Here is a 13,282-nt window from a genome sequence, read left to right on the forward strand (position 1 = left end):
AAAACATTACACAATGAGACACAGTGAGGCAAATGCTTGGGTTTTTCCGAGCAAGTTATCTCAAAACTGACTATATTCAGAATATTACCTGATATTTTTGCTGAAACAAAATGAGCAAAGAATAATGGCAACAGAGTAGAGATAATAAACTCTCCATGGTCTATTTAAGGTTAAAAGTACAGTTGAAATCAAATTCCTGTAAGATTTCAATCATAAGTTTTCCGTTGCTACTTTTGGTATTAGAAAGGACATTTTCCATGCAAGTTCAAAAGTCCATTCCTTCAGTGATCGCAAAATATCCTTCCAGACCCTTCAAGTAGTATTTTCTTGCTTCACCCTTCGGTATCTTCATTTAACTCTGAATAAATAACCATGACTGGCAGAAAATTCAAAGAAAAGTGCATCAAATCCCGAAGTTGTGCTGTTCCGTGGAAAGAAGTCAAATACTTCTGTTCCAATCTGTGCCAAAAAGAAAAGATCTTGTTTGCAACTTTCTCCCTGTGGCTCTGTTTCCCTTGCAATTCCTTTCAGCTGTCAGAGGTCTGGAGGCAGTTGTAGCTGTGCTGGCAGGGAAAGGCACTTCCTTATTGCACCCCGGCCGGAAAACTCCCTCTGCCCTCCGAAATGAGCCGAAATGAGCTGAAAAGAGCTGAAAAGAGCCGCGAGCTGCTCGCCCGTCCCGCTCACGTTTGCACCTCCAGCCCGGGTCCTTTTGGGTGGAGAGCGAGTCCGGGTGATGTCACGCTCTCTCCTCCAGCTCTGTCCCATTCTGGGCTCTGTTTATCTCTATTTATATCCCGCTGCTGCTGCTCCTCTCTGGGTCCTACGAGCAGCCAGGAGCCGCTGGGACCCAGTCCCGGAGCTCCAGCAGAGAGAGAGAGAGGGGAGCGCAGTGCTCCCCAAAATCCGCGCACCTGGGGAGGGATCGAGGCCACAGCGAGCGCCCACAATTCAAACACTCCAGAAAAAGAAGAGAGATTTTCGAAGGAAAGCTGCCATCTATTTATTTTAAAAAGCACAAGTTGTATTTCTGTCCAAAGAAAGCTTTAAAAAAGCCACTGACTGAAATCGCACAGCGCTCCAAGGATTTGTTTTTACCTTATCTGCACCAAGCAGGGGAAACTGAGGCATTGCCTATTTCACCAGCTTCCTCAGAGTTACACAAATCTCGAAAAAAACCTTCTGTAGCTGCTACTTTACTTCTTATTTTAATAAAAATAATTACATGTAAGTATTTTTATAAGAGTTTCCCAATTGCATTCCAAACAATGCCACAAATATCAATCAGCATTTTACACATAACAGAAAAATAGCAGCCAGAACTAGCTGATATTCTTCATTTACTCTGCTCTTCTATGGTAAAATTTTATTTTCAGTTCTCTCCAAGTTCTTTATTTTCAGCCAAAAAGCTGAAAGAGTAATATTTTAAACAAAATTTGACAAGCTTTCCACCCCTCTTAATTTTTTCCCTGCATTTTCCTATCAACCCCTTCTTTATCCTCACACGGGCCACTTAAAGGTGATGTAGGCAATATCAGAAACTAAAAATCAGAATTATAACATGCTAATATCGCAACAAAACCCAGATTATTTTATTTACCTTTTCTTTTGCCAGAAGTTGTGTAAATACTGGATAATACGTTTGGCCCACTCATGCAGTGAAATATTCTTTGCTTAAGATCAATGAACGGACAAGATTCTGACCTACAGGAAAGTGATTTCCGTGCGTGCCACTGCCCCTACGGGACTTTCCCCTTGACCTTTAGGAATCCTCCCCTCTCCACCCACCTCTTTCAGTGACTCTGGGCCCATCTCTGCAGGGGCCTCTGCACCTGGACTCACCTGGTTCCTCCTGTTCCTCCCCCAAATTACCCCTCTCACCTGCCTGCTGCTGCTCAAGCACAGCTTCTGCACTGAGCTCTAGGCAAGGGCTGGTTATCACTTCTAGGGGGAAGCAGTTTTCTACTCACCCTTTACAGATATTGTTCAGCTGGTAACCAGCGAGCCTGGCAGCAGCTTGGCCCCAATTTCCCCAGCTGGATTCCCAGACGGATTCTGAACTTCCAAAGCCACTGGGGGTAACTTGTTCCTTGCAAACAACTGGAAATAGATGGGACTGCAGGGTCCAGGGACTGAGATCAGAATTAAGTTTGGAAACCCTAAGACATTAATGGTGCACAAATGCTCCAAGGTTACCAAAGTTCGGTGTTACAAAATTTCTGTATTGAAATAAAATGTGAGTTTTGTTTGTAATCCTGATTTAGGATCCATAAGAGAAAAATTTTGAATTTTTGAATTTCAGTTCCTACAAAAATTTCGTGATAGCCACTCTGGCTTTTGCTTATTTCCCTCCAGCTTTTTTGAGACTTCCTCCCTCATAACTGCTAGCCACAATCTCCCCAGTATCCCGAAGGAAGAGGAGGAATTCCGTGCAAACCCTATGAACTCTGCATTGTATAGTGACAAGTAGAGCCATCCTTAGAAATAACAGAGAGCTGCAGCTAAAAATCCTGAGAAAAAGCTAAAATGTAAAAAGAGAAAGACAGGAATTTGAAATATTTGCCAAGAGGGGCCTGTCAAGGGAAAGAATATGCTTACCAAAACAATTGTGAGAATCCAAGCAAACACATTCACTGCCAAAAATTCCTGTGGAAACAGCAGATTGCAAGCAGACATTGGAGATTATTTGCAGAAACAAATTCTGAATTTATTCCTGTGATTCTCTGGAAACACGATCTGAAATCCACACTGCTCCCAAGACAGCCCAGGGGCAGCACCTGAGTGCAAACTGGAGTCACTGGTGCAGCCCTGGGCAGAAAATCCATCCCAGGGATGGATTTATTTCCTGAGGAACCCGAGGATGGAGCAGAGCTCACTGAAAGTCCTTGCAGGTCACTGAAAGCACAGAGGAAGGTGCTGGGACCTGTGCTGGGTGCTGGGACCTGCGCTGAGCCCGCTGGAGGGGCTGCCCCAAGCACCACTCTCCATCCTCAGCCCTGGGGCCCTGCTGAGGATGCAGGACTGGGGGGCCCTGGAACGACCCCAGATTTTCTGTCCCACTTGTCAGAGAGCAGGGAAAGGGCTGGGCAGGGGTTGCTCTGCAGTGGGACGAGGGTTCAGCAAAAAGGAAAAGGTCGATGGGTTTGTGTCATTTGTACAAGGTGAGTGTGACCCATCAGGTGACAATCCAGTGCCAGCTGCAGCATTCCTTGCTCACCTGGTGCTCACTCAGGGTGATAACATGCTTGAAACAGAAAATCAGCCAGTGCTGCAGCTGACATTTACCACGAAAGGAGAAATAACCCGAAGTTAAAAACCTTTGTAGCCAACTACCTAAATACAAGCAGAGAAAGAATCACTGAAAGAATGTTTTACCCTGTAGAAGACAGTCAGTCTCCGATACAGTTTTCTTCCCTTGTTTCATTGGAATCACTAACTTACCATATGAGAGCTGGTGCATAATTGGGATTGAAATATTTCAGCAAGCATCTTAGAAAGGACTATTTTAAGAATCAATCTTAGAGATTTTGTAAAGCTTCCTTAGCATCACAGTCTCTACTAACACATCAATAAATATTCTGGGCTAAAATGACTTTGTGGTCAAACTGTTTCTCTGTCAGTAACAGGCACTGCCAGCAAGGTGGTTACAGCTGATACACCAACACACATCCACTTACATTTTACTGCGAACTTTTCTGCTTGTAATGGACGTCCCAGCTAAGTACTTGCAGAATGGATTTTATCTAATTCACTTACACAAATCACCCCACAGCTGTGCAAACTAATTCATCTGTCCTTTGCTCCAGGGAACTACTCAGATGTATGTAGGTGCAATTTGGTTAGATTTGCACTTTAAAAAATCATTTGCCAGCTGCATCACCTTCAAAGAGACTGAAGAATGTTTCCTTCCCTCTTTTTCCTTGATGTATTACAATCAAATCATGGTAATGTGTGATGCAAATTGGCCAGCCATGAGAGATTCACTTGAAATACAGCAGCAGCCCCTGGTTCAGGAGAAAAGCAGGAAAATACAAAAGACAGAAGATTTTTGCTTTTAAAAAAGTGCAAAAAAATCGATTATTTAAAATAGTATCATGATATTAATCTGTATTGACTAATATAGTGGATGGGGATGAGTCAGGAAAAGCAAAGTCGTGCTTTTTCTTAAGGTTTCCAGCACACAAATTCAGTTTTCCTGTGGGGTGGGGTGCCCCTACGGCTGTGGTGACACCACAGCCCTTTTACCTGTGCTGGAAGAATTTCGTGGGGTCTGTTGGGAGGCACCAAGCGCTGCCCCCATCCCCACTGTCCCCCTCTCCCAGCACTGCATCACTCCACTGCGAGGGGAAATCCAGCCCAGGAGTTTTATTTAAGCTAAGAACTAGGAAAGCATGTGAGGCTGCACAAACTCGAGACTGCAATTCTAAAGAAAACCAAAATACACAACTGAGAAGGGTTTTTTGCTCTTACTTAAAAACTGTTTGTTAGTGTTTATTCTCGTGGGTGTGTCATCCTCTCATGCCGCTGTGCTGAGCTCTCCACAGGCAGCTTTTGCCACAATCCCTGTGACATTCTGTTAAGTGGTAAATATTCACTGAACTCTGGGTGCTTACGAGTGAGCAACAGCTTCAAGCACACTGTACCCATTATCTCAGAACAATTTAAAAAACCCTTTTTCTATTAGCACTTTCCCAACCAAACAACGGGCAAATTTACCAGAAGGTCAGTTTAGGTTTGCCAGTTTTCTCTAGGACTGAACAAACTCACCCAGCAGCATCAGTTGCTTCTCTTTACATTGAAAGTTTGAAATCAAATTGTGTGAAAGTACATTTGTATTAGGAAAAGGGAAGAGGGTTGTGTAGTTGGCATTAAGGATGTGTTTCCATGACAAGGCAAGTGGGACTGTGTCTCTTGTACCAGCAGAAACAAATAAATTGTGGGCAGCACAGGCCAGCAAACATGAACTATCCAAGGGTGCAGACAGATTTGGGGGCTACAGCTTCACTTCTGTGGCTCCCTGGGCAGTACTCAATACATTATCCAGCTACGGTACGCCAGTGCTTATTTTTCTGTTTAGAACTAATACAAAATAATCTTTTCATTCGTATTTACCTGTAAGTCATTTATTAGAAGGATGGTGTGGGCTTTTTTTTGTTGTGGGTTTAGTTGAAGCAGGGATGAACTCATGGGCCTGAAGTTCCCCGGTATGAGCCACCATTTCCAAGGTTCACACACTGTCCTGAACAAAATAAATTCATATTTGGTGTGCCTGGGGAGTCACCAGCACAACAAGAGTCATGAGAGGTAAGGCAGGAAACACACAGGGATTTGAATTCGAGGAAAGGATCAAATCAGCTTCACACACTCACTGCACAGGAGGAGAAGGAGAAAGGCTGGGTGCAGGGCAGAACATCATGGGGGCAAGGATGGAAGGGATGTGCAAGCTCCAGCACTGGATGTCTTGAAGAACAGGCTGGACAAAGGCTTGCCGGAGATGCTACAAAAACAGTCAGTGTTACCTTGCAGCATGAAGGTGGAGCTAAATCTGTTCTTTTTGTGCATTCCAACTGTATTTTGCCATCATTCTGTGACTTCTGAGATCACTGATGTCCTTGCACATTCTCCTTTTTCATGTTTCCCTCATAGTCAAACAGAATTCACCTTAGCCAGTATCAACACCAAGATTTTCAGCGCAAATTTCCAACACATAGCAAAAGATTATGCAAACAAAACCCCTCAAGGAATGATAAGGAACAATTTAAAACAATTTATAGAATGAAGCTGAGGCTTTCTATACCTTATGGAAAGCACTGTGCAGAGAGTTTGTCCCGGCTGTAGGGGAGGGAGGGAGGGACAGGCGCCCACCCAGATTTCGTTGGCAACCGTGTCAGAGGGATCAGCAGCAGTGCAATCCCTGGCAAGGTGCAGCTTCCCAGGGCTGTGACCGTCACTGGCACAAGCCCGAAGCTGAGCCAGCAGCCTCAGGTGTGAGGTGACAAAGGCACTCGAGGAGCTCTTCACTGGCCCAAGGACAGCGGCTGCTGAGCAGCTCAAGAGCTTCCAAACCTGCAAAGAACCGCAAAAGTGCTGGAAAAAGCCATCGGAGGCTGCAGGAATTGAGGCTTTGCAGTTCTCACTTGCACAATGCCCTCTAAAATACCCTCAACACCCCCTAAAATACCCCAGCAGAAGGCATCGAAGGGCGGCCCCTGCACGGCTCCAGTGCCCAGGACGAAGCGAGCAAAGGACGATGTTTCAATCAAACTCCTCAGGCAGCGGCCCCGCTCACGAGGGCATTGCCTGAAACCTTCTCTGGGCTGACAAACTGAACAGCCCAGGCTGGAGAAAAGGAAAACAAACACAAATCCTGGAGTTCATTCAACAAGGCTAACACTATCACGGAAAAATATTTTCCTAATTAAGAATATGAGAAGTCGCTGGTTGATGCCAGAAAACAAAATACAGCGTTTTGGCAATAAAATTCAGGCCTAATCAAATAAAAATACTTTCATTGTGCAACATATGTAACATTAAGCTGATTTAGTGTATATATATATCTAGATATAGATATTCCTTATGAAAACATTAGGACACTGATGATACAAAGACCAATTAAGCAGGTAGATAAAACCATAGAATAAATTATACATTTAAAGTTTCTTTGAATGAGGTCCCACTTCCTATGATAGTTGTTGGATTAGTCCTTTTGTTGTCTATTTACTGTTAATTGGGCTTTTTTTGTATCGTGGTAGGGCCTTGAACATCTTACTCCATGCGCTGATTTTTGCAAAGTAGTTTGGGCTTTTGTGCCAATCCCAAAGACTTAATTTCATCAAATCTTTGATTATCTGAGCCCTAATGCCAAGCTTACATAAAACTGGATAATTGTATAAATAAAACATTTTATAAATCCTTTTTTATGGGATTAAGCCAAATCCTTTTTGCCAGAAGCCGCTGTCTGCAACTGTGTCTGTTTTGAGATCATCCAGGTAGTCAGATTTTCTTAATTACACAAATATTAAAATAATATTTATAGTATTATATGATAATGATGAATAATCCCTAAACCATGATAAATTTTGCCTCTAGGACTTGTGCCAGCTTTTCTCTCGCAGTTTTACATATTTGCCTCTTGCTCCTCAGGGTAAAAGCAACTCCATGAAGTTTTACTTTGAGTGCTTTGTGAAAAGTTCACCAGCACAAAAGGAGAGGCCAATGGAAATTCCTTCTCCACAAGAAGGTCTGAGGTTCTCACAGACATATATATTAAAGACTCTTTATCCTATGGGGAATGACACAGTTCCTGGCTTTTGTAGCTTCCTACTTTAGATCTAAGTGGCAAAAGCAATGAGAGGGTGGGGACAGAAATCAGAGCTGGCTGAAGAGTTGGCAGAAGCTTCCAGATCTACACTCTTATTAAAATCTGAAGAGCCATCAAATCTGAAATGCAACTCATTAACTAATTTAAAAGCATGAAAACTGAATTCCAGAACAAGGCATATAGTTTCAGGTACTGAGTCTTGGCTCTTGGGCCAGCACATAAACCAAACCCAGCATAAATTCTCCTCCACGACCTCTCTTAGCCACAGTGATTCCTCTTGGTTTGATCCTCACTCTGCTGCAACGCTTAATAATCCGAATAATCACTTACATCTGTCGGCTGGAACAGTCATCCCAAAGATCCTAAAATCACAAGACACACCCTGAAATCATGGAACTGCCTAAAAACATATTTTCAAAACAATAAGTGAAAGAAAAAAATCCCATTTTTATCTGCCACTGTTCCCAATGCACACTGCAGGAATGTGAACGGGAATAAAATCAACCATTCAAAATGTGATTTTTGACTATGAAAATGGATATGATATGGAGATCAGAGAAATTCCCCTTCCTTTTTCTAGAGGATTTGTCAATCTCTCAGTGATTTTCATAGGCTCCTTAAAGAAATGTCATTTTCAGATCTCATTGCACAGCTAAAGATGATTGATGCGACCTAATTCATGCCCTTTTTAATTAGTTAGAAATAATGATTTTTCAAGAGATTAAGTGTTTCCCTTTTGGGCTCTAAGACTCTTTTCACACATGTAAAGTCAGCTGGGATAAAGAGCAGGAGATAGAAACATCAAGGAATAGCCACCCATCAATCTGTAGAGTTAAAGATGGAAGAAGCAGTTCTGTAGTCAGGCAGGCACCTGTGGAAATGGCATTACAAAACTTAACATGTCAGATTTTCAACAGCCAGGGATATACACCATGTATTCAGAAGTAGGATTTTTTGCTCAGAGAGAATAAAACCATTAATCCTCTGCTAGTAGTGAACCACTTGTAGCCAGTATCAGATGGCAACTAAAATACAAATAAGACAGGAAAATGTGATTAACTAAAGCAGATAGCACTGTTCTCTCTGTGATTAACATCGAATGTGTTTTGCTGAAGCTGCCAGGCCAGCACAGGTCTCAGGTATGGGGCAGTGCCCTGCCTGGGAGCCACAGCACTCAAAGGGCACTCACAAAACTCGACTCAGCTGAAAGGAATCGCAAATCTGGCAACAGGAAAATGACCCGAACTGAAAGCCTTTTGAACTGCAATACAGAATATGCTACGTGCCTAAACCACGTTTATCTCTCACCTGTCACTTTTAAGGATAGCAGAGAAAAGCATCACAGAGCTGCTCTTCCAGCCACCCCAGCTTCAGATCTGAAGGTCTGTGAGAAGGAGCATCTTTCTCCGTTATTTACATCTCTTTACAGCAAAACGGGAACTATAACACTCAGGACACCAATCCTTCCAGCTTTCTGCTCACTCTGCTATTCATAGCATAACTTTACTCTAAGCTCAGACCATGAACGACACAACAGCACTGTGCTAGATTTGACTCCTGCACGTTCCTCACCGCATTTTTGTTTTGTAACATTAGGTGATCAGCACTTAATGGATGATTCTTTTTCCAGGTGAAGCTATCTTTTAGCTCAGCGTCAGTTATCAATGTGTTGGCTGTCATCATGTAATAAACTCTGATTTTAACAGTTTTTCACCCTAAACTTGATAAAGAGTGGGAAAAATTATGGCGCTGCCTGCGCTTCGCTGTGCTGACAGCAGCAGGACGAGAAAAGCCCCGGCAGTGCGCGGTCCCGGGCGGATTCCACCCAAAGGAAAATCCACGGGCGGCGGGAGACCGAGGCCGCCGGGCGGGCGGCGGCCGCCACCGCGTGGCCAAAAAGGGAACTGCAGCGGCGTCCGGAGCGGGGCTCGGCCCGGCCGGGAACGGCCCCGCCCGCGCTCCTCATCCCGTGCGCCGCAGCCGGGGCTCATTCCAGCCCGGAATCACCCCGGGATGGCCCCGTCCGCTGCAGCCGGGGCTCATTCCAGCCCGGAATCACCCCGGGATGGCCCCGTCCGCTGCAGCCGGGGCTCATTCCAGCCCGGAATCACCCCGGGATGGCCCCGTGTGCCGCAGCCGGGGCTCATTCCAGCCCGGAATCACCCCGGGATGGCCCCGTGTGCCGCAGCCGGGGCTCATTCCAGCCCGGAATCACCCCGGGATGGCCCCGTCCGCTGCAGCCGGGGCTCATTCCAGCCCGGAATCACCCCGGGATGGCCCCGTGCGCCGCAGCCGGGGCTCATTCCAGCCCGGAATCACCCCGGGATGGCCCCGTCCGCTGCAGCCGGGGCTCATTCCAGCCGGGAATCACCCCGGGATGGCCCCGTCCGCCCAGATTATCCCGTCTGCTGCAGCAGGAAAAGAGAATTCTGCGGTAACCACCCGATCTCCAGCACAAAGTTATCTTAAAGCTGCATCAGAATTGTTCACTCAGAGAGCTAAGAACTACTCGCTTTAAGCCTGGCTACACCTGCACTCCTGACTGTCGAGTGGTGTGTCTCAGACACTTCTTTCACACATAAACTTGGCAGAATTACTCATTTGCTATAGTCTGAAGTAAGTTTTATACCTAGACCTCAACTTATGTATTCAAATAAAACAAAACATCCAGTACAAGGAAGAAGTAAAAATACCAGATCCAGAATCAAAAGACAATGAATAATGCCCAAAATTGCACATTCCTTGTTAATTATGACCCACCTTTTAATTTGTAAATGCAACAAACCTCTCTGGCTTGAGCTCTTTCCCTAAAACCTGCCCAGAGAACCCATCCCTAGACCCAGAAATTCCACCCCTGCCCCCCCTTTTTTTTTTAAAATCACACAATCCAGTGAAAAAGTCTGACAGGAAAATTAACCTTTATCTTCTCAGTCTAACCAAAACACACAGTGCTCCCCTCCAGCTCTTTTTTTGAAAGCCACCATGATGGAAAAAAGCCATCAGCAAGCTACCACTGGTTTTGTGCAGTGGAGAGTGTATACAGCAGGAGCAATAGGAATTATCATCACTGCTGGGAAATCAGACTGGAGCAAACTCTTCACTGAAAAAGTTCAGCACAAAGAACCATTTGTTATTGACTTATTTGCTGGTTTTGGCTTAACACTTTGTACAGAGACTTAAATGGCTGCACGATGAAAGGTCCTGGTGCTCCAGAGTGTAATCAGTGACTTCTCAGCAGTCACAGGAGGAAGGACACGGGGTGAAGTTTTCTTCTTAGGTGGTACAGATCACCAGAACCTTGAAGAGCTTCCTATTTATGACTATTTTATAGCTGGTTTTCAGTCCTTGCTAGTAAAGTGTCAACATAGAAATAGGCAACTCTGAGCAACCCAGAATTGCCTCCTAGAAACCTGAACTATACTGATAACATTCGATTTTGAAACCATGACTTTAGAGGTAAGTTTGAACCACTAAAACTTCTGGTAATGTTAATATGAATTTTTGTTTATAGTATTATCTGGGGAAATTTGTCATCATAGTCTCAACTTTTTCCCCTTCATGTAAGTAGGATAAACATGGGAACCTGATAAGTTTTCAAGACAGAATTCCAGGATCACAGCAAGACAGACATCAACTATTACTATCCAAAACAAAATAAAAATCAAGCAAACTATTCCTATACTGAACTAGTGCCCCAATACAAACACGGGCCCATTTCAGAACACTGGCATTTGGGGGAAATATCATTCACTCACTGAACTGTCAACTTCATTTAGTGAACTAGAAGATAATTACCCACACAACCCAGTTAAAAGTATTTGCCTTGCCCACTCCAATCTGTGACCCAAGGAGGTTTAGGCTGTGCTAGAGCCTTGGTATAAACAACTTGCCTTGTATGTCAGTAATTAGACAAATAAAGATGTTCTTGTTTGGGCTCATCAGCAAAACCCTCCAAGTCTGTTATCTGGAAAAGCTCCTGGCTAGGACAGCACAGTCATTGATATCCTCCAAAAGCAAATCCCCAGCTGAGTGTGTGCCCATCCTGGCCACTTGCAGAGATAACCCAAGAGTTACAGCACAGTCGGAACTCCTTCAGGGGATGTGCATGCAGCAGCCTGTGCTAGGAAAAGCCAAACTCTTCAGCTCAGCGCAAAAACCAACACATACACAAAGCCAGGCTATAAATTAATGCTGCCAGGTGAAAAGAGGGATCAAGGATGTTCAAGCATCTCAGTTACCTGTAAGACATTGCTATCACTCCTGGCCTAAGAGGGACAACCAACTGTTGTCAAAACTCAGGTGAGGAAGGGACCAGTACAGGCCAGGAAAAGAACTGGCTTCAACCAAACCATGCACTTCTGTTTCAGCAAGGTGAGGGCAAAAGTTTACCCCAGCAGTCTCAGACTGTTAATAGCAGCACAACAGACAAATTTCTGTAGGGAAAAGATGAATTTTGTGTTTTAACTTGTAGGTACACCCTTCTTGGCACATAGGTTTCCAGTGCTACCCCGTATGTCTAAAGAGAAAAAAAAAATAAATTCTCTGTTGAAATCCTGAGATCCAAGGGCAGTCCCAGCACTCCTAAGCAGCCTTTAACTCTCTTCATTTCAAGGCCCAGTAAGCAGCACATTTCCTCTGCCAGTTTCCTGCCTTTGCTGTAGCTGCTTTTGTGATAGAACTCTCTGGGCTTAGACACTGGAACCCTCCCAGCTTTATCCCGGAACAAGGACCAGTGAACAGCCCAGTTCTTTGTCCTGCCCGAGTTACCACCAAGCAGGGTCTGGCTTTAAGGAACTTGTCAGTACAACCAGAAACCAGAGACCTTGGTGCAGGAAAACTCACCCAGTGGTGTGCAGGGAACACAGAACTACTACAGTTACCTGATCCAACCAGAGAGCAGTCAGAGCAGTCAGGCATGAGTTGCAGGGAAGGATTTCAGTCTCCATTCAGTCCTGGCACTGATGTGACTTAAGAAAACAGGTTCTTGTAACACAGCTTTAATTTTCCTCTTTACTTGACAAAATAGGCTTTGTTTTATCTAAACCCAACTAGTGAAAATTTCCTCAGAAGGGTTAAAGAACCTGAACTGAGCGATCTGCACGTGCATTTAAGGCTACCTGCATTATTTAAAATCAACAATTAACAGGGAGTAAACAGAATAAATCTAATGCTGCAAGTAGGCTTTACTCCCAAAACATTGCAAATTGAAGAGAAATTGAAGAGATTCTCTCACAGCAGGATTACTATTCTTACCTACTTCAAAGCTGGATTTTTCTGGACTTGGGAGCAGCACTGAAGATTACAGAGCAAAGCTCCCAACAGAGCAGTCTTTAAGCAGCTTTTGCACCTTTCCAGCTGCTCTGGAGGAATCATACCAAGGACAGTACCTGTACCAAGCAGGTGAGTTGTAAAGATGACACCATTCACAAGTTATGAGACCATACAAACAACTCCAGTGCTGCTGCCTTTTCTTCTTCAAGTGTGTCAATACTGCAGAACTACAGAAGTTTTCCTTTCTGTTTTTGAGCAATACATTTCCAGAAGTGAGAGCTTGAAGATAAAAAAGCTACCACAGCTAGTAAAGCAGCAGCAGCCAAGCCAGCAGGATTAACCATGAGCTGCACAGGGAATTAGTAACACTACAGGCAAGAACCTGTAACAGAAGTTAAAGCAAGGTTATGCAGTGAGAAGAGTCAATGAAACATTAAGTGGGACATTGTCCCTTTACAAACACCAAGTGTACAACATTCCTCATTTTCATCCAGGAGCTTCAAGTCTTAATACACAACTCAGCTTCTGAGTAGCTAAAAAAACAAACCAAAAAGCCCAAACCCACCAAGAATTCCCAACTTGAACTAACTTAAAAATTGCTCCTTTACAGCAATATTGCACAAGTAATAATCGCAGTCCAATTTTTGCTACTGGATAGCAAAAGTTGAATATTCAAGTAATTTATGTACA

At 44.2% G+C, this 13,282-nt stretch overlaps 1 protein-coding gene across 3 annotated transcripts in view; it reads right to left on the minus strand.

The window, feature by feature from the left end:
• Window positions 1-2,418, minus strand: part of ADGRD1 (adhesion G protein-coupled receptor D1) — a 138,663-nt gene extending 136,245 nt beyond the window's left edge. For 2 of the 3 annotated variants that reach the window (XM_010398433.4, XM_019285266.3), the window contains exon 1: window positions 89-748. In XM_010398433.4, the coding sequence (XP_010396735.2) occupies window positions 89-157 (69 nt within the window). In that variant the 5' untranslated portion in view covers window positions 158-748. Of the gene's footprint in view, window positions 1-88; window positions 749-1,970 lie in introns of those variants that run through there. The other variant, XM_019285267.3, reaches the window with a different exon arrangement.
• Window positions 2,419-13,282: the final 10,864 nt, after the last annotated feature.

This window comes from Corvus cornix, chromosome 15, assembly GCF_000738735.6.
Source record: "Corvus cornix cornix isolate S_Up_H32 chromosome 15, ASM73873v5, whole genome shotgun sequence".
NCBI classification, from domain to species: domain Eukaryota; kingdom Metazoa; phylum Chordata; class Aves; order Passeriformes; family Corvidae; genus Corvus; species Corvus cornix.